Genomic DNA, 19,652 nt, shown 5'->3' on the forward strand with positions numbered 1-19,652 from the left:
GCTGGGCGTGGCACTGGGCAGTCTGCTCCTGACGTCACAGGGGGGCCAGGGACTCTGCAGGACCCTGCTCTGTGGAAGGAGGGGCGGTATACCTCACCCAGACTCCCTCTCAGTCCACTCGCTGGCCTGCTCAACCTGGCCTGCTTACCCTCTGCGTCCTCCTTCATCTCCTCCTTCCAGAACTCTCCTCCAAGCCTCCACCCTTGCATTCTACTGCTCTCACTCCACATCATCACTCCTCACTCACACCCACCACCCCAGAGCTCTTCCCAGCCACCCTTTATATGGTTTCCTCTCTCTGCCCCGCCCTCCTTCTAGGCTTGTTCCTTCTCCTGACCGGGCCCAGCTGTGCGTCCCTCCAGGTGTTTCCCTCCAACCACTAATCCCTCCTGGGCTCCTTTGCTTTGCTGGTAGGGTGGGGTTGAGTGCAAGCCATCCCCAGCTGAGGGCTCCTTGGCCTTGCTCACGAGGAGCTGCCCCAGCCAGCCTCTGTGCTATTGGGCTTGCCTGGCCTTGCTCATGAGGTGCTGCCTTAGCCAGCTTCTGCGCTGCCAGCTCAGCAATGCTGGGCGGGGCTACCCATCTCCTCCCCCAGAATGCCTGTGGCAGCCCCCCCTGGAGAGGCTTGGCTTCTAGCAACTCCTGAGCCAGGCTGCTGTCTTCTAGCCATGGTGTGGCTCTGGGCTGTAGAGGCTGCTTCCTCTCCCTGCCAGGTAAGGGCTCTGCTTGGGTTGCTGCTGCTGCTGCTGCTGGTCCCACATTCCCCCTGCTGTGGCCCTTTCCCTCTGGCCTGCTTAGCCCCCTTTCTTCCCCCTGGAAGGTGGGACTGGCTGGTCTCTCCTTGCCCCCTCCACCCCTCTGAGGTTCTGGCCTTTTACCCCTTCCCCCTGGAGTAGGTAGGTTCTGGCCCTGGTTGCCGGCTTGGGGGGTGGGGTTGCTGCCACCCTTTTGTCCCCTGCTGTTCCCTCTTGTCAAGTCTGGGGGCTGGGGCTCAGACCCCGGACATCATGATCATAACGGAACAGAACTTCTTGTATCAATGGGAAAATTATGTTGTTTTAGTAGGAATCTTTGCTGTTGGATTCAAATGTTAACATTTAAATTTCATCCTATTCTGTAATCAGCTGTGGGCTGATTGATTTAGTAGTTCGATTGTAATCTGCCTCGAGTCCCAGCGAAAAAGATGAACTATAAATGAAAATAAATCCAGGAGATAAATTATTTCAAAACCAATGTATAGATCCTGTATTGTAATTCCATGTGCTGCTAATTCCAGAATGACCTGATTGCAAAGAACAGCCCCAACGTGGAATGGACCCCAGACCCAATGAGGACCTCCAGTGAGGACATAGGGTTGCCAGGTACCCCAGGGTTGAAAGATGACAATGGGGGGGGGTCCTGAGGGGGGTACTCTGCACATACGCATGACTCAGCAGTTTCAGAAGAATTTAGTATTTGGGGCCGATTTTTACTGAATCGGCCCCTGGTGCTACCTGTCACTTCCACATCACACTGGGAATGACATCGTTCCCATTGTGACACCAGAGCATCTGGGCACTCTGGAGTTTCCAGTCTCATTCCCACGCCCGCCCTCCCCCCACCCCCCACTGGCCAACCCTACTGGCCAGGTGAGAGGGGGCAGGGGCAGAGGCTGTGAGCAGGGGACCCTCTGCTCTCCTGGGGGCTGGCAACCATAGATGGGAATGAATGAGGAGGTTTGTACAGCAGCAGGAGTCCTCAGGTATCTAAATTGCTACACTGTTATGGGGTAATTAGTTCAGTGCCCACTGTCAAAGTGTAAGCAATGTCAACGTTTAGAATTTAGGGCCCAAGGAGCAAAAGCTCACCCAGCATGGGCAGTTCGTAAAGGTGCTCCAGTTATTACCAACAGCCAGGGCCCTGCCTGTGGGGAAAAATGCATATTAGAATATCTCCTTTAGGAGATACTAGAAAGGAAAGGTTTGTCCATTTGAGTAGTTAAAATATTGTGTAAAACTCTTTCCCATGAGTGAGTCTGGCCTGGAGGAGAGAGAAGGTCTCTAGACTTCAGTTGAGGGAACTGCTAATTTCTTTGCAGAGAAACAAAGCATCAGCGCCTCTGCAGGAGCGGCGGCAGGAGGATGAGCCATTGAAGAGCGTATGGAGGGGAAGCAGCCCGGCAGATCTGGACCTGCTGTATTCTTTGCTGGGCACCACTTGTTAGGATCTGCCTTTGCCGTTCAGATTGGATCATGCCTCTACAAATGTTGCTACGTTCATAGCAGTTACGATTCATTTGTGCAAGTGTTTGTAAAGTTGTTGGGTTTATGATAAATCTATGTTACCTTGAAAACTATAATACCTTGAACGTTTCCTCTTTTTTGAAGCCATTTCATAATAACGTGACAAGCCACACGGGTGCTGTCATTTCTTGACTCGAATCACCCCCAACTCTTCTAGTGGGAAAGATAATGTTTGCATTAGATTGGCCTTGCCTTATCATTTCACACAAGACCCATTTAAGCCTTGAGACTTCTCTTTGAGCAGTCAGCAGAACTTAACAGAGCTGAGAGCCAAAAGTGAAGATTTCCTAGCTTCATTCATTTGAGGAGGACACATTACTTCGGCATCCTTCCATTGTCCCTGTTCATCCGTATGGCTCCTGGAAATGGAGCTGAAGGCCAGCGTCCTCGCACCTGGTTTGTAGACTGATGATCAAATGGTCATGAGCTAAATATGGGCTAGCAGGCACAGGAGTGCAGCCTACTTCAAAAGCAGAGAGAAGTGTAGTTCATCTCTTCTCCCTCCTCAATGTGTTGGAAGCTCCAAACACCCCAAAATTCACTAAGCACCAATAGAATCCACGCCAACAGCTTTCTCTGCTTTAAAACGGCTTCAAGTTGTTGTGCTTCGGTAGGGCTGCCTACCTCCAGGTGGGGCCTGGAGATCTCCTGGAATTGCAACGGCTAAGTTGTCGTTACAGCAGAGATCAGTTCCCCTGGGGAAAATGGCTGCTTTAGAAGGTGGGCTCTGTGGCATTGTACCCTGCTGAGACGCCTTCTGTCCCCAGACCTCGCTGTCCCCGGGCTCCACACACACACCCCCAGCTCTCCAGAAACGTCCCATGGTGGAGTCGGCAACCCTAACAGTTAGTTCCCTGCTACAGCCTCCGAACTTCTCCACACGTCTAGCTTTAAAAAAAGTGGAGAGCGAGCAAAAACAAAAGACATAGGAATGGCCTTAAAAAGAAAAAACGTGGTGCCATCACTTTGGGCCACGTCAGATTCCCAGCTGGGTGTCACGGTCCTGCCTCCAGTCTCTGGGCTGAATATCCTATTGGCTTTGCAACCATCAACAGAGGGAGGAGGGGGTCCCTTGTACCACCGAAGAGGCTATGCCAAGGATCATGATGAGACCCATGTGGGCACGAGACCCACATGGGATGGTGGCTACAGTGAGGAGGGCAATTGCCAACCTCCTGGGGGGGGGGCTGGGGGTCCCCTGGAATTGCAACTGACCTCCATGCTATAGAAATCAGAACTCCCGGAGAAAACAGCTCCTGTGGGGTGTGGACTGTTCGGCATTCTCCTCTGCGGAGGTTCCTTCCATCCCTGAATGCCACCTTCCCAAGGCTCCATCCCCAAATCTCCAGGAATTTTGCAACCTGGAGCTGGCAACCCTAGAATTGAAAGACATCTATGAAAAAAAAATTACAGGGATCCCATGTTTAAAATTTTAGGTCTAATTGAAAGTGTGGAGGAGGCACCATTTTGACCTTTTGCTTTGTTTGGTGCTGAAGAGCCACACGCAGCATTGACTGAGGCCGTTTAGGTGAAAAGCGGGTGGGGGTGAGCAACCTTGGCTGAGCAGCAGAAGTGGGGGGGGGACATTGGCTCAAAGAACAGCACAGGTTTCAGGGGCATCACTGGGCCCCGGTCGCTCAGCTGACGCCGTTCGAACTAGAGGCAGCCTGGGCTCGAGCCACACTTACTCCTCGAAGCCCAGATTAATTTTGCAGGCATTCTGTGGTCACCCAGTTTATTAACACAGGTTTTTAAATATCTGGTTGGTGTGGAAAAAGAGGGAGCAGCAACTCTTTCCAGTGCTACCACATGAAACTCTGCACAACATTGAAAAGGAGGGCTCTTCTTTCCCATTTCTCATACATACATCCCTTTCCAAACTGCAGGGCCGAGATGAAGCTTAGTCCTCTCTATTGCCCCCCCCTTCTTCTCCTTCTCCTCCCAGTTTTTTTCTCCTCAATTAGTGTCCAGTGATTTGAGTCTTGCTGCTGCTGCTGCCGCTAAAGAGAGCCTTCCCTTTCATCCCAGCCTCTCGCATGGGCGGGGAGTGGCAGGCAGGGCCAGAGCAAGACAAGTTGCTAGATTGATCTGGAAAGGAACCAGTTTAATCCTCACACTCAGGGAAAGGGAGCCAGCTGCCAGCAAGGCAGAGAGCCTTCTGAGATCAGGTCAAAGCAGAGGAGCTGCGATCTGCAGGGCAGATCCCCTGGGGCTGGGGGACAGCCAGGGACCCTCCTGAGCGCGAAGGCAGCAGGGGCACAGACTCACTGGAGGGCAAGATGTACAAGGTTGGTCCCTGCTGGTTCTCATTCCAATTTAAATTACCATCTGTGGTTGAGTGTGGGGATGTGGCAACTGTGCCACGGGGACAGAGGATGGGAGACATGTGAGTGGACCTGTAGGTGCAGGAAGCTCAGGTAGGAGGGCAGGCAGTGGGCTGGAACACATTTGAACGGGGTTCCAAGTCTATAGCTGTTTTGTTGTTTTACAAGCGCTGCTCCGGTCCCTTTGAAATCAGCCAGCATCTTCCACTAAGCCTAGGAGGGGGACGGGCTGTCTTGAGCAAGGCATTTGAGTCCTCCTGGCATCCTGTATCGTGATGCTGAAGCCACAGACTAACCACCTGCAGCCATCCCTCTCCTTCCAAGACTCCTGTTGAAGAAATAGCGCCATGTAGCTTACTGTAGCACAGAATGTCTTGCTGCCTCCAGCCCCCCCCCCCATATCACATTGTTTGCCCGGCCACTCCTGTTGTGGCTTGTGCTGTAACTTGTGCCTCCTGGAAGTTTTTGCCTCTAATAGAGATCACTGGCTTTTAAATATACATAAATATCTTGCCAGGTTTTGCTGCTGTGACACCGTCGGTCAGTCCAATGGTTTTGTATGAGGAAAACAGATTTGATTGGTGCCGATGTCATAGATTTCTTCTTAGAGCAAAGGGGGCTTTGCTCTAGTCCAGGTGCTCCTGGACCACAATCCTGCTACTCTGTCGCAGACCAACTACCCACCTAAATGATTCTTAGAGCTAAGTGACACGTCGCCCGAGGTGGACTAGTCCCTGGACTTCCCAGAGAGTTTCCTGGTGGGCTGCTGTCTGTACAGCACCGCTGGTGTCCCGGGGCAGGCTGAGCCAAGCCCCATTGGAGCGGGCAGCACCACAGGCAGTACTCAGCCCAGATCCAGCCAATGGGATCGACGACGAGCACGAGCGTGCTTATGACCTTCTACTGCAGCGCAGAACGGGGCAAATCCACCCTCACTGCGGATGCTTCTGGCTGAGTCAGAGCCAGGCAGTCTTGCTCTCAGTGAAAGCCTGGCTGCAATGGCCGGGGGGGGGGCAACCTGAGGCGCTGAATAGACGGGGAAGGTCCATGGCTCAGTGGCAGGGCATCTGCTCGGCATGCAGAAGGTCCTGGGTTCAAACCCTGGCCTCTCAAGTTAAAAAGACGAGGTAGGAGATTATGTGGAAGACTCTACTGAGACCCTGGAGAGCTGCTGCCAGCCCGAGAAGACAAGACTGACCGTGATGGACCAAAGGTCTGATTCAGTGGAAGGCAGCTCCATGGGAAGCCCGTCGCTCTTCCCTCACGCCAGTTCTCTCCCTTCTCAGGACTGCCAGCTCCGGCTTGAGAAGTTCCTGGGGATTTGAGGAGGAGGTGGTTGAGGGGGCAGCGTTTGGGGAGGGCGCTCAGCGGGACGTGGTGCCAAAGAGTCCACCTTCAAAGCTGCCGTTTCCTCCAGAGTCTGAAGATCACTTGTAATTCCAGGATATCTCCATGCCCCTGGATGCTGGCCGGGGTAGTGGAAGAAAAGCTGTGCTAGGGTGACAGGGAGGACCCAGGAACTGTAAACAGGACTGGGCAAAAGAAGGGAGCACTGGGGCAGGAGGGCCGGGGAACTGTTGGTTTATTTGCAACACAATCCAACCTTTTCAAGTCCCATTCGGTTCAAAGACAGGGTTAGCCACATGTTTAAATTTCTCGTTTTGAAAGTACCTAGATCTGGCTGGATTGCACCCTTTTCGTTCCTTCCCCACCCCCCACCCCCATCACATTCCTAAAGAGTCTAAAAGTGAACCTAGAGTTGCAGACTTTCAGGTGACACCGAGCGATCTTCTGGAATTACAGCAGATCACCAGTCTACAGAGATCACCTCACCTGGAGGAAATGTGGACTCTGAAGCACTCTGAGGCCCCTCCCTTTCCAGGCTCCCCCTTCCCATTTCCAGGAACCTCCCAGCCCAGAGTCAAGAACTCTGTGTGAAGTACAAGTTTTGAATAAACGAATAACTGAATCAGTTTACAGTCATCTCTGCAGGTTGCTGGATCAGGCCATATATTTTCTGGATGCTTTGAAGGGTGATGTTGCTGGGCAGCCTGTGGGCTTCTAGCCACGGAATTTGCCATGCTTGTATTGTCGAAGGCTTTCACGGCCGGAGAACGATGGTTGTTGTGGGTTTTCCGGGCTGTATTGCCGTGGTCTTGGCATTGTAGTTCCTGACGTTTCGCCAGCAGCTGTGGCTGGCATCTTCAGAGGTGTAGCACCAAAAGACAGAGATCTCTCAGTGTCACAGTGTGGAAAAGATGTAGGTCATTTATATCTACTCAGGAGGGGTGGGGTTGAGCTGAGTCATCCTGTAAGAGTTTCCCAGGGTGTGGAATGCTAATGGCGGGAGGCTTCACTGTATCCTGAGGAGGTTCTTTTGCATATGGATTGGTACTTGATGTGCTAATCTTCTCTGTAGGGCTATTGTCGGGGATAGAATGTTTTGTTTGCCATGCTTGTTCAAAGGGCCCGGTGTCCGGAGGTAGGTTTAGGTTGCCGCAGCACAGTCAGCTTTGCTCTTTCTGATTCAAACGGGACTGTGCTGCCGTTGCACTAGAGCAGTCATCCCGGCTGGATTATCTTGTTCACACAGGAAAATCCAGTTCCAAATGACAGGTGACTCTAAAGGCCCAAACATTTCTGGTCCTTATACTTCGTTAGGCAACGGTTAAGTATATTTCCAGATAATCTGAAGTGGCACTCTTTTTCTTGTAACACTTCATGGCAATTGCCTGGTATCTGCATTCAAAGTGGATGAGGGATAGTTTGGCCTTTTTTTATTTTAGTATTTTTTTTTATTTGCTGCCTTTTTTCCAAGTAAATATTTACCATAATCACTAGAACAAAAATAATTTGAAATATTTACCACAAAAATCACCAGGTCTACTAAAACAACAGACAGCACCCCTCAATCCATCAGTTTAGTGTAAAGGCCTTCCAGAACAGACATTCTGTCAACTTAGTCTGGGGTCTGTAGGGATGGTGTCAATATCACCTCCAGGGGCAGCAGGTTCCGAAGTTTAGGGGCAGCTCCCAGCCAGGGGTCCCGATTAGAAGTTCAGGGGAGGTTTGTCCCTGCAGGAAGGGCCCCATCTCTGGATCTCAGATTGATCAGGTGGCAGCAGTCCTGCAGGCACTTTGGGAATAAGCCATTCAGGGCTCTCTAAGAGAAAACCAGCACTCGAACTGAGCCCAGAAACAAATTTCAAGCCAAGGCATCTGGTACAGAACTGGCAAGACGGACACCTTGCAGAGCTCACCTGTTAATGTCCTTGTTGCCTTGTTTTATAGCAACCAAAGTTTCTGAACTGTCTTTGGGGCAGTCCCACATGAAGCATGTTACAGTAATCTATCTTGGATGTTACCAAAGCCTGTGTAACAGTGGTAGGGCTGCCAAATTCCTGGTGGGGGCTGAAGTTCTGCTGGAACTTCTGCAGTCACACAGCAGTTGTGGGGAATGGCTGTTAAAAAATAAAGGAGATCCTAAATGGCCTCAGAATGCCACCGCAGGGGAAGGAAGAGCTCCTGCCTCCCCCGCCCCCCTCCAAGTCATTTCCCCATGTCAAAATAGAGGGAAATAGGGGTTGTTCCCTATTTTTACTGCTCGATGTGCACAGAATACCCCACGTGGAACAGCTTAAACAGAGACCCTCCACCTGCTCGCCATTTTGGAAAACAGCTTCAGTGGGGAGGCGGGAGCCCTTCCTCCTCCACCCGGCCCCTCCAGTGGCATTCTGAGACCATCTGCACTCTCCTTTATTCTTTAATAGCCATTCCCAAGGCTGCTGTGTGGCTGCAGGAACCCAAGTTGGGTCTGGGGAACCCTCGCTGAGCTTCAGTGCTATCAACTGGAGTCTCCTCCTAGACTGTGAAGCAAAGTTGGGCTGGAGGGGTGCGTCTCACAGTGTTGCACTGTTCTTGATTCTTCCTTAAAGGTTGCTTCCAGAAGGTGTTATGGGGGAGTTTCTGCTGTACCTCCTGGACACTGGCTGGAACCCAGACCCAACTCTTTAACGCCTGCCTGTCTTGTTTGACCCCGTATTTCAGGGGTAGCATCCACTGGCTGTCAACCAGTGAAAATCATCTAATAGGGCAAAAGTGGTGGTTCTGTATCATAATCAGGATGGAAACCAGGTGGGAAAGGATCTAGATAACCAGTGTCATTCAAGAATACCTCGAGTTGTTTTGTCACGAGTCTCTTTCAAGGACCTTTCCCCAGATATGGCTTGATGCCAGCTTTTAACTGCTCAGGTCCATGGCATTCAAAAATGGCTTATTTAAAAAGGGACTGGCAACGGCCTCCTTTAAAGCCAGCAGCAGCACAACTAAAGCTAAAGTGCCGTCAGATCGCAACCAGTTCCACCTAATGGCGTTTTCAAGGCAAAGCGATGAGCAGAGATGGCTGTCTTCCGCTGAACGGCAACTCCAGTCTTGCTTAGTGGCCTCCCATCCAATACTGACATTATTTAGCTTCCGAGCTCTGACAAGGTCGGACTAATCTCAGCTGCTGCAAAGTACATGTACATGTTTTAAAGCACATTTTAGAAAGCATATGGATACTATTGTGCTATTTAAGCATCTTCTGTCATTATCTTCTGTAACACAGGGTAGCCACTTAATCAGACCACCTCTGGCTGCCTTCATTAGCCATGAAAGGCACAGCTCTAAAGAGGAGGTAGTTGGCTTCACTTCCCCAGGTATCTTGTCCACATGCTCAAGACCATATAAATCAGAATGTATCCATACCAACATGATAAATGGATGCTTGAGGTCCATTCAGTATGGCAGCAATTAATTTGGTGTCCACGTCAAAACCGATGCAAGTTTTTTTATCTGCAAAGTGGGAAGCAAACCCGGCTCTCCAGATTAGGATCCAGAGGGTTACTAATTCTTTCACATGCCCGCCACCCACATCAGCAGGAAATTCCCTAGGGCTGTGATCCAGATTTCTGGGGATGAGCGTGGACCAGTTCTGGATTACTAATCAAACAAAAAAAGATGCATAGACAACAAAGGCCTTTATTTGACAAATACATTGCAGCACACATCATTTGTTTAGTGTTTCGTTCTCATGTTCCTGTAATTATCTTGGGTTTGTGTTTCTTGCTTGCGTTGTTCTCAGATCATGGTTGTGGCTATGCAGCAGTTAGTAGGGAAATGCTAGGAAAAAGTACCAGATGGTGTTAATGCAGCGTATGATTTGGTGAACTACGTATGAAGGTTTGTTGTTGTTATTCACTAGGAGAAGAAAGAGAAGAATATTCAAAAACATGTTCAGCCTGTCCATACTTTGAATAATATAAATGCAAAAGACACATTTCTGCCCCCAAGAAGCTTCAAATTTACATTTCAATAGTGGACAAAATGCACCAACTATAAACACAAAATACAGCACAACAAATACAAAAAGAACATAGCAGCCTACCATTGTGGCCTTGTGAACCACTATGACGTACGAAGCAAGAACCCTGTGACAGACATGCTCTAGAGATCACCTGCCAAAAAGGGTTTGGATCCTTTCCCCACACACCCAGAGTCTGCAAACAGCTTCTCGTTTGACAGGGTACTTTCAGAAGGACGTATTACCCATAGAGTTGCCATATGCCTGCTGGCAGCAGCAGATCCTGAGAGCCAAGCTACAGGTGACGAATGACACTTGCCTGGCAAGTGAACAGAACTCATTCCTCCCTGTCGATCAAGCGGCGTGCAAGTGAATGGCAAGTGAACAGGGAGAAATACACGCGAGTCTGTTCACTTGCCAGGCAAGTGTCATTCGTCACTTGTAGCTTGGCTCTGAGCTTCCCCAGGCTCTGCCCTCCCTTCGGCACTGTCCCCAATACTCACTTGGACAGTGTTACATGTGTGTATGTTGTACCAGAACTGTCCCTGGGTTTGTTATTGTTTGTGCCTGCTAGTTTTGAAAAAAAAGAGAAAGATGGCAAGGGGCAACGAAATATCTGCTGGTGGGTATAGCTATAGAAGAAAAATGCACTGAGCCCCTGGGAGGAAGGAACAGATTCAGCGCCAGGGACAGAGAGTGAGATGAACGGAGGGCTGAGTAAGACCCTGGAAGGGGCAGGAAGATGGGCGCGTGGAAGGGAACGAGAGGCTGCCCACACTGCCAAAAGCAGAGACGATATTTTCAGAAGGAGCAGCCCACACACAAGCAAGGGCCCAATTGCAAGTATGGAGCTTGAGATCCTCCCATCAAAGTCATAAGGAAGGAGAAACAGGAGGAGAGGGGGAAACCTGAAGCCAGAAAAAGCGTGGAGATAAGGAATCAAAAGTATGCGGGGGATAACCAACCAGCTCTGCCACTTCTCAGGCCTTGGGCATTCATTTGGAAAAGTCAGCAGGAAACATGTGACATTTCCATCCAGGAGTCTGTGAGAACACACACACACCCCGCCACCCAACGGATTTATTCTATACACTTCTATTGGCTAATGGCTTTAGATCGGGCTGCTATCATGGTTCTCCCTCAAAGAATTTGGGGAGCTGTAGTTTAGTGAGAGTGCAGAGAAAGCTCAACTCACCCAGTGTTTAGGAGGGCTTTTATGTTAGCGAGGTTCAATCTCTTTCCCTCAGCAGTGGTCACAGGCAGATACGGGGGTATCCCGTATAGGGATAGGCTGTGTGACTGTACTCTGAGGGAACCCGATTCAATCTCACATATTCTTTTTCGCTGCCCCAAATACTCTGTTATGCGTAGTTTATTGATTCATCCCCTTTTTCCTGTGCAGAGGGATTTTTTGGGCAAGGATCTAAAATTTCTCTTAGCAGACAAGAGTCCAGCAATAACTCTATCCGTTGCTGAATTCCTGGCTTATGTGTGGAAGTCGAGGGTAATATTTCATAAAGCCTCCTACGACTGTGCTGTATCTCGAGATAATTTTGCTGTCTGGGGACACGATTGTGCTGCCCTATGAACTTATTCTACAACATTTCTTTTGTTCCATCTGTATTATTTATGCCAATAAAGGTTGTTGCTGTTGCTGTGGGTTGCTCAACTCACACAACTCCGTTTCACCAGTTTAAGTTTGTGGTTTAGATATCATTAGAGAGAGAGAGAGAGAGAGAGAGAGAGATGAAACATGGGTCTGAGTCTCGTGTCGGACAACAGGGTTGGCTGCAGATCCCTGATTTGAAAAAGTCTAGTTCCCTACAGAAGCACAGTTTCATACAGGCTCTCCTCTGTAGTCAGTCTGTCCGTCCCTCCCTTCCTCCCTCCCTCCCTCCCTCCCTCCACTCTCTCATTCTTCAGACACTCTTCTTGATGCCTTCTTTTGAATGACTGGTCTCTTCTCATTCTACAGCAACTTTTTCATTGACCTGATTATGCTAGAGATCTGGGGAAATCAAACGAAAAGTATCAGCCTGGAAATGGCTAGATATTCTGTTTCCCTTCTAGAACCTGCTTTCTGCTGCTGACTTAAGACTGCCAACTTCCCAGGTGGGGCCTAGAGATCTCCTGGAATTACAGCTGATCTCCAGACTATGGAGAGCAGTTCCCCCAGAGAAAATGGCTGCTTTGGAAGGTGGACTATGCCTCACTGGGGTCTCTCCCCTCCTCAAATCCCACCCCCACACCTAAATCTCTCAACTGAGAACCTATGTTGATTTTGCTTGATCAACCATTGGGATTTTTCTTGTCTGCCGGTACAAAAAAATCTAACCATCTACACCAGTGTCCCTCCAACAGGGTGATCCAAGACATTTTGATATCCAAGAAGAGCATGCCAGAAAAAACATCTGCACACACTCATATGGGCCAAGAAGTTCTCCTGCTCCTGCTTGTGTGGAGGGGCTACAGGTTCCCACGGGGTTGTGTTAATTACCCTTAGCAACACTCCTAATTTATGATGGCTGCTGTTAACAATCACACTTACCGCTTATGACTGTGGTGATCAGATGTGAGTCAGTCACTGGTTCTGTTTGGTTCATCACAAAACAACTTCAACACCTGCTGAATAGGACTGCATCAGGGATTTTACAATATTGTGCAAGCACAAAAACACTGTAAACTGAAACAGATTGTAGCCCATTAACATTGCTTAGAACGAGTTACAGGAACCTTGAATGGTAGGATTTTTGTTTATGACTGATTTCTATGATATTTCTAGATATTTCAATCTAAATATCAATTAAAAAACTGCCTTTGAGCAGAGCAGCAGTGCAGCAATGAAAGAGGGGAGTAGAACACCATTGGGCTGTGTGAGAACACACATGCACAAAAAGCCAACCATGTTGTTTTGTTAGGAAGGAATTTGAAGCAACTTCTCAAACAGCCAGAAACGGGTTTACAAGGGGGGGGAGTCAATTGAAAAATCAACAAACAGAATGTCACCTGAACTGATGGATGTTCAAACAGGGATATTACCCTGCCTTGTGTGTTTGTGTTATATGCCGTCAAGTCCAATGGCGACCCTATAAATGAAAGACCTCCAAGACGTCCTGTCATTAATAGACCTGCTCAGATCCTGCAAATTGGAGGATGTGGCTTCTTTTATTGAGTCAAGCCATCTCATTTTGGGCCTTCCTCTTTTCCTACTGTTTCTAGCATTATTGACTTTTCCAGGGAATCTTCTTTTTTTGTGCCTTAGAAAGATATAATTCTATTTTAACAAGCCAGATTCTGAACTTTTTCTGAAGAAGACTGTGAATCCTGATGAAAATTATTGTCAGGTGAGCACAACTTTCTAAGCCGTTGCAACCCTAAATGCCCATCAAGAGGATGCTCCTGGGAATTGGGAACTCCCAGGAAGTGCGGAGGGGAGAGCTGGAGGCCCTCGGTAGGAAAGGGGGATCTGTGTATGTCGCTTCCCTTGTCTCCAGGGTCTCCAACCTATTCGCTGCATCTGAAACAAATCTGCTCCCCAGAATTCTTCTCTGTCAGTTATGACGTCCAGCAACCACTAGATATTCTCCAAATATTTCCCAAATATTCAACAAATATTTGATATCTGCATTTGCCCTCTGATGATATTTGAAACCAGGTTTCAAATATTTATATCCTGATTTGGTATTTAAAAGCTGGTAGTTAGTGCCTGAGGGATGTGGAATGGTATGGCGTAGCCTGATTTTGTCAGATCTCGGAAGCTAAGCAGAGTTGGTACTTGGACAGGAGACCACCAAGGAAGACTCTGCCAAGGAAGGCAACGGTAAGCGACCCCTCCTCCTCGATTGCCTTGCAAGCCCCTTGCTGGGGTCACCATAGGTTGATATTTCATGCTGCATAGCTGATATACAGCTGTTTTCCTGTCAAAAGTATTTGATAATGGGCATGTGTTGTACAATTTTTAAGCACTATAGAAATAAATGAATGAATTTGATATACGACATGCAGCAGTATTTAGTTTGCAACAGTATTTGATCAATGTTAGAATTCCTCTGCCAACACAGAATTCTCTTTAGTGTTTCAAGGTATTTGACAGTTTACTATATCGTTTTTACTGCCTGCCTAAACTACAACTGAGTTGTTACCATACCATTACAGGGAATAAATCCCATAGAACTCAGTGCAATTTATTTCTGTGTAATCGTATTATATGGGATTGATGATGAAGAAGACTGCCTTCTGGTTGGTCCTTTTTTTTTTTTACTAACCTTGGGCCTCATCTGTTTCCAGGAGCAATTTGACATGTTAGAGGTCTTACCTCTAAACAGCTTGTGGCCAGGGTACCTGACAGACCGTTTCCTCCCAGTTGAGCTCTACCTCCTAAACCCAGCTGTCTGTGCCCTCTTCTTCAGAGATCAGGTGGTGACTAGAGACAGGGCATTTTCAGTGGTGGCACCTTGCCTTTGGAATGCCATCTCCCTTGAGGCTCCCCAGGCACCTATCATAATGTGTTTTAGTTGTCAGGCCATTTCCTTTTACTCAGGCTTTTAATGAAGGGTTTTTTTAAAAAAAATCTTTTATGATCTGCTTTTGGTCTGTTTTAAGGATATTTTAGGCTGTTTTTATGTCTTGTTTTATAATTGATGATAAATTGATGATTTGTTTAAATTGCTGTTTATTCGTAGTGAGCAGGAGCCTCAAGAGGCAGCATAAACATTTCCCAAATGAGGTGCGTGAGCCTAAGGAGCCGCCTTCTCAGCCCAGTGGACCAGCAAGGCCCCCGTGTGGCCTGACCAGACTGCCAGTGGCTCTCCAGGGTCTCAGGCAGAAGTCTTTCCTAACACCCTCCGCCCGGTTGTTTTAGCTGGAGATGCCGGGGATTGAACCTGGGGCCTTCTGCATACGCAGCAGACATTCTCCCACTGAGTCATGGCACTCCAATTTCAAATAGTGAGGTACTATGTCACGCTTGACATGGAAATTCACTTTTTGAATGGAATTTCACACCAAGAACCTGTATGATGGCATTGGAAACATTTGTGAACTTCACATTTGTGAATATTCATTTCAGCTCTAACTGCAACTATGAAGTCTGAAAAACAGCCCGAAGGCAAGGGGATGGAGCAGTCCAAGCAGGAGACAAAGGAGCCAAAAGTATCAGAGGAAGCAGAGATGGAAGAAGAGGGAGTGGATCACAGTGAAGGTCTCGTTGAATTCTTTCATTCCTACCAGGAGCTCTTCCAGTTCTTCTGCAACAACACAACCATCCATGGGGCCATCCGGCTGGTTTGCTCTAAGAGGAACAAGATGAAGACTGCCTTCTGGTCAGTCCTCTTCTTCCTCACCTTCGGCCTCATGTACTGGCAGTTTGGAATTATCTATGGCGATTACTTCAGCTTTCCAGTTAACCTGAATTTGAACCTCAACTCTGATAGACTTACCTTTCCAGCTGTCACACTGTGTACCCTCAACCCCTACCGGTAAGTCCAGAGACGTGGTGTACCGCAGGGGTGATTTAAGTCTTGCTTGGTCTTCATTTTTTTTTACAACAATCCATGTCGTTTGCTGATGTGTTGTCCATTTACCAAACCCAGGTACATAAAACAGAGTTTCTTTTAAAAGTGACGGGACAACAGTTAGTGAGAGGAGTTCCTGAGTCTGGATCCTTGCTCGAGAACGTAATAAATTGCTTGTGCAGACCAATCTCCACCTCGTTCAGCAGTCTGCAAGAACCCCAATACTGGGGCGTTTATCACTGCTTGACCTTAAAGCGTTTGTAGGTGAAGTAGTCAATTACCCGACGAGAGGCTCAGCCTTTATAAACCACAGTTTATATCTTCTTGGTTTTGGCTGTCAACCACACTGGTTAACAAAGCAGTAAGAGGACACAAGGCTGTTTTAGATCACTTTAGATACTATTAAGCATTGAGATTTCAGCTCATAGAAACTTCTTTCTATGAGAGGCAGTTTGGTGCAGTGGTTAAGAGTGCGGGTGTGTAGAATTATAAGCATTTATAAATGGATAGTAGTTTAGATAGTAGTTAGGAATAATGTTAAGATATAAGTTATTACCTGTCTTAGAGACACCAAATTATAGTACTTTACTTATAATCCATGAAGATATATTTGTATATAAAAATATTTTTGAGTTAGCAATATCTAAGTTACTCTAAATGTATGTAGTGGAAAACTTATTTTGTACCACTGGCTATTTTTCTTGACTTTGTAACTGTTTATAAAACATATTTAAATTTTAAAAAATTGGGGGGGGGAGAAAGGTGGGATACAGAGATTGTACATAAACACCAAAGAAACCCACCAAGAAAAGAAGCGAAGTGGCGAGCAGCCTCAACACCGAGGGAAGCTCAGAGGGATCGAGCGAAGACCCATCAGAAGAGAAGGAGCGCCCTATCCAGCCGGTGGGAAATGTCACCAACCTGCCGTAAAGAGGTCCCATTGGCAGGTCCACAAGGGACTAACACCTGAAGAGGTGAAACCTAAAGGGACCCTACTTTAAATACCAATGACTTTAGTAAATCCCAAAAGGGTTTTACTGAGTGCGGGCGTTGCTAGACTCGGGATGCACTTGGGATTTAATTACCCCCACATTAGTCACAAGGCTGGGGTTGGAAGTGTGCAAATGGGACCACCCCATAGTATTTGAACAGATGAAAGGGGCCCTCACTACTTATGCAATGGAATCGGTCCCCCTGGGGATGGGGAACCATTGGGAAACCAGGACTTAGCATAGCCACTAACTTCCCTTTAGTGTTGGGATCATGATGGCTCTGGGACCACGACCCATATGTGAGGTGGAAAACAGGTGTACTACAGTTTAATATAGAAAATTGCCCTGACTGTGTGTGAAGAGCAGAGTGGGGCGAGAAGGCACCCCCCCTTTGAGGTGGTTCTGCTTACAAAAGAGGAATTAGAGCAGATCCCACCCGAATGTCAGGACTTAAGTCAGGTGTTTGATTTAAAGGAAGCAGAAAAACTTTTTTCCCCCATCCCCAGGCCTATGGACTGTGCCATTGAACTGATCCCCGGACAAAAGCTGCTAAAAGGGAAATTGTATTCCATGAACTGGGGGGAGAGGGAGGAACTGAGACAGTTCATTGACAAAAACCTGGTGCGAGGATTCATCAGACCCACCAGCTCCCCCCACGCCGCACCAGTGTTGTTTCGCAAGAAGAAAGATGGGGGTTTAAGACTGTGCGCTGGCTATCGAGGCATTAACAGAGTGTCAATGTCAAACACCTATCCCCTCCCTCTCATCAGAGACTTATTGAGCGTGGTGGCTCAGGGGAAGACCTTTTCAAAATTGGACTTGAAAAATGCTTACTTCTGGGTATGAATAAGGGAGGGGGATGAATGGAAGACAGCATTTAACACCCCTTTGGGACAATTTGAGTACACTGTGATGCCTTTCAGATTACAAGGGGCCCCTGGGGTGTTTATGAATTTAATCAACAAAACCTGTACAAAGGTATGGTCATTTATTTGGATGACATTTTAATTTATTTAAAAGTTGATGAGTCACATGTTCAGTTGGTCCAGCAGGTACTCGAAGCCCTGCACAATAACCATCTGCCCATAAAACTGTCCAAATGTGAATTCCACAGGAGGAGCTGGATTTTCTGGGCTATAGAGTGTTGGGGCAGGGACTAAAAATGGACCCTGAGAGAATACAAGCAATTGTGGGGTGGGAACCCCCCACAACCCGGAGGCCCCTCACTGATCTCCTAAAAACCACAGGAAAGGGAGCGCAAGGAACTAAACCAAGTGCAAAATTAGCCTGGTCTCAAGAATGCCAAGAGGCATTTGAGCAATTAAAAGAACTGTTCACCTCAGAGCCAGTGCTACAGCACCCAGAGGGGAACCGAAAGTTTATTGTACAGGTGGATGCTAGTGACGTTGCGATGGGAGGGGTCCTGTTGCTGATGATGAGGGGGAAATGCACCCTTGCACATATGTGTCCAAAACATTCTCTGAAACTGAACGCCACTGGGCGATCTGGGATAAAGAACCCAGCGCGATTAAGTTGTCACTGTCTACCTGGAGACACATTTGAATTGGGCGTGGAACTGTTTTTCATCTATTCTGCTTTTCGCTGCTAACAAGGAGAACAAAAAGACAAAAGAAGATACAATATTGTTTACATACCCATGGAGAAAGACTCTATTTTGGGACTCTGTTCTTTCCTGGTTTGGTCATTCATACATATGTAGAATTGTTGATTTGCACTGTTGTATAATTGTCACAAACTAGTAGCACATTGCACTTTGAAAATACTTTTTGATAATTTGTAAGAGTGTGCCTTTTTTTCTCCCGGGAGTTCTACTCTATTTGCACTACAGAGCTGTTACGGGAGAAGCCATTGCACTCATCCCTACCTGGAGACACTGGCTAGCGGGGTCAAAGTACCTTTTGAAGTATGGACAGATCATAAAAACCTGGAAGCATTAAAAATGCCGTGCAAGCTCGTCACTAAACATATGTGGGTGAAGTTTTTTTCCAAATTCAATTTCACACCGAAGCACCTCCCCAGCAAATCGAACTTCCTGGCAGATGCTTTATCATGCATTCCCCAACTCGAAAGCTAAAGGGAGGAAGTAATAAACACTATGTTTTCGCAAACCCAGTTGGGAGGGGCTGTAATCACCAGAAGCCAATCACAGCAAATGAAACAAGATACCATTCCCACAGGCTGGGAGGAGAGAGTCTCCAAGGATACCGAAAGGGAGGGGGACGCTCTGCCCAAGGATGTATTGCAAAGAGGCAAATCGGGAATCTGGTACAAACAGGGAAGATTGTACATTCCATCCACTTTAAGGGGGGAAGTGTTAAAGCAATGTCACGACTCCAAACTAGCCGGGCATTTTGGATATTTGAAAACACTGCATCTAGTACAAAGACAATTTTGGTGGCCTGGCATGAGAAAAGACATTTCCCAATACGTTTCTGCATGCCAAGTATGCCTAATAGGAAAGACTAGAGGAGGCAAGCCACCTGGACTGCTACGGCCCCTAAAGACCCCCTCTCGACCATGGGCAGTGGTCTTCATGGATTTTATCACTGACGTCCCCCCCCCTCGAAGGAAAAAACAATAATTTTGGTGGTGATGGATTTATTTTCGAAACAAGCTCATTTCATCCTTTGTTCTAAACTCCCCACCGCAAAGAGACTGGCCAATCTATTCATGCAGCATGTAGTAAGGCTGCACTCATTTCCTGATAAGGTAATTTCAGATCGCAGAGTACTTCTGGCGGAAGTTATTGAAAGTAGTGGGGATTGAACAGGGGCTCAGCTCTGTTCATCATCCCGAGACCGATGGTCAAACCAAAAGGGTTAATCAAGTACTGGAAGAGTTCTTAAGATGTTATATCAATTACCAACAGGATAATTGGACCGAATTCTTAGTTTTTGACGAATATTGTTATAACTACATGGTCCATGCATCCACCGGTGCCTCCCCATTCATGGTGGCTCAAGGATATGAAGGCACAGTGATGCCCTTCACCCAGATGCCAGTAAATAACCAAACAGGTGATTTGAGGGAGTGGTGGTCTAAACTGACAAAACAATGGGACATAATTAAAAAGACTCTTGAAAAAGCCAAAGAGGATAACAAAAAATATGCTGATAGAAAGAGATCAACCCCTTGGGAATTACAAATGGGAGACTATGTATACATCTCTACTAAGCACT

General features: G+C 47.6%; 1 protein-coding gene across 1 annotated transcript in view; it reads left to right on the forward strand.

The window, feature by feature from the left end:
• Window positions 1-4,416: 4,416 nt before the first annotated feature.
• Window positions 4,417-19,652, forward strand: part of SCNN1A (sodium channel epithelial 1 subunit alpha) — a 65,589-nt gene continuing 50,353 nt past the window's right edge. Inside the window, exons 1-2 of the mRNA XM_055002974.1 lie at window positions 4,417-4,570; window positions 15,016-15,424. Of these exons, the coding sequence (XP_054858949.1) occupies window positions 15,030-15,424 (395 nt within the window). The 5' untranslated portion in view covers window positions 4,417-4,570; window positions 15,016-15,029. The remainder of the gene's footprint in view (window positions 4,571-15,015; window positions 15,425-19,652) is intronic.

This window comes from Eublepharis macularius, chromosome 18 (assembly GCF_028583425.1).
Source record: "Eublepharis macularius isolate TG4126 chromosome 18, MPM_Emac_v1.0, whole genome shotgun sequence".
Taxonomy (NCBI): domain Eukaryota; kingdom Metazoa; phylum Chordata; class Lepidosauria; order Squamata; family Eublepharidae; genus Eublepharis; species Eublepharis macularius.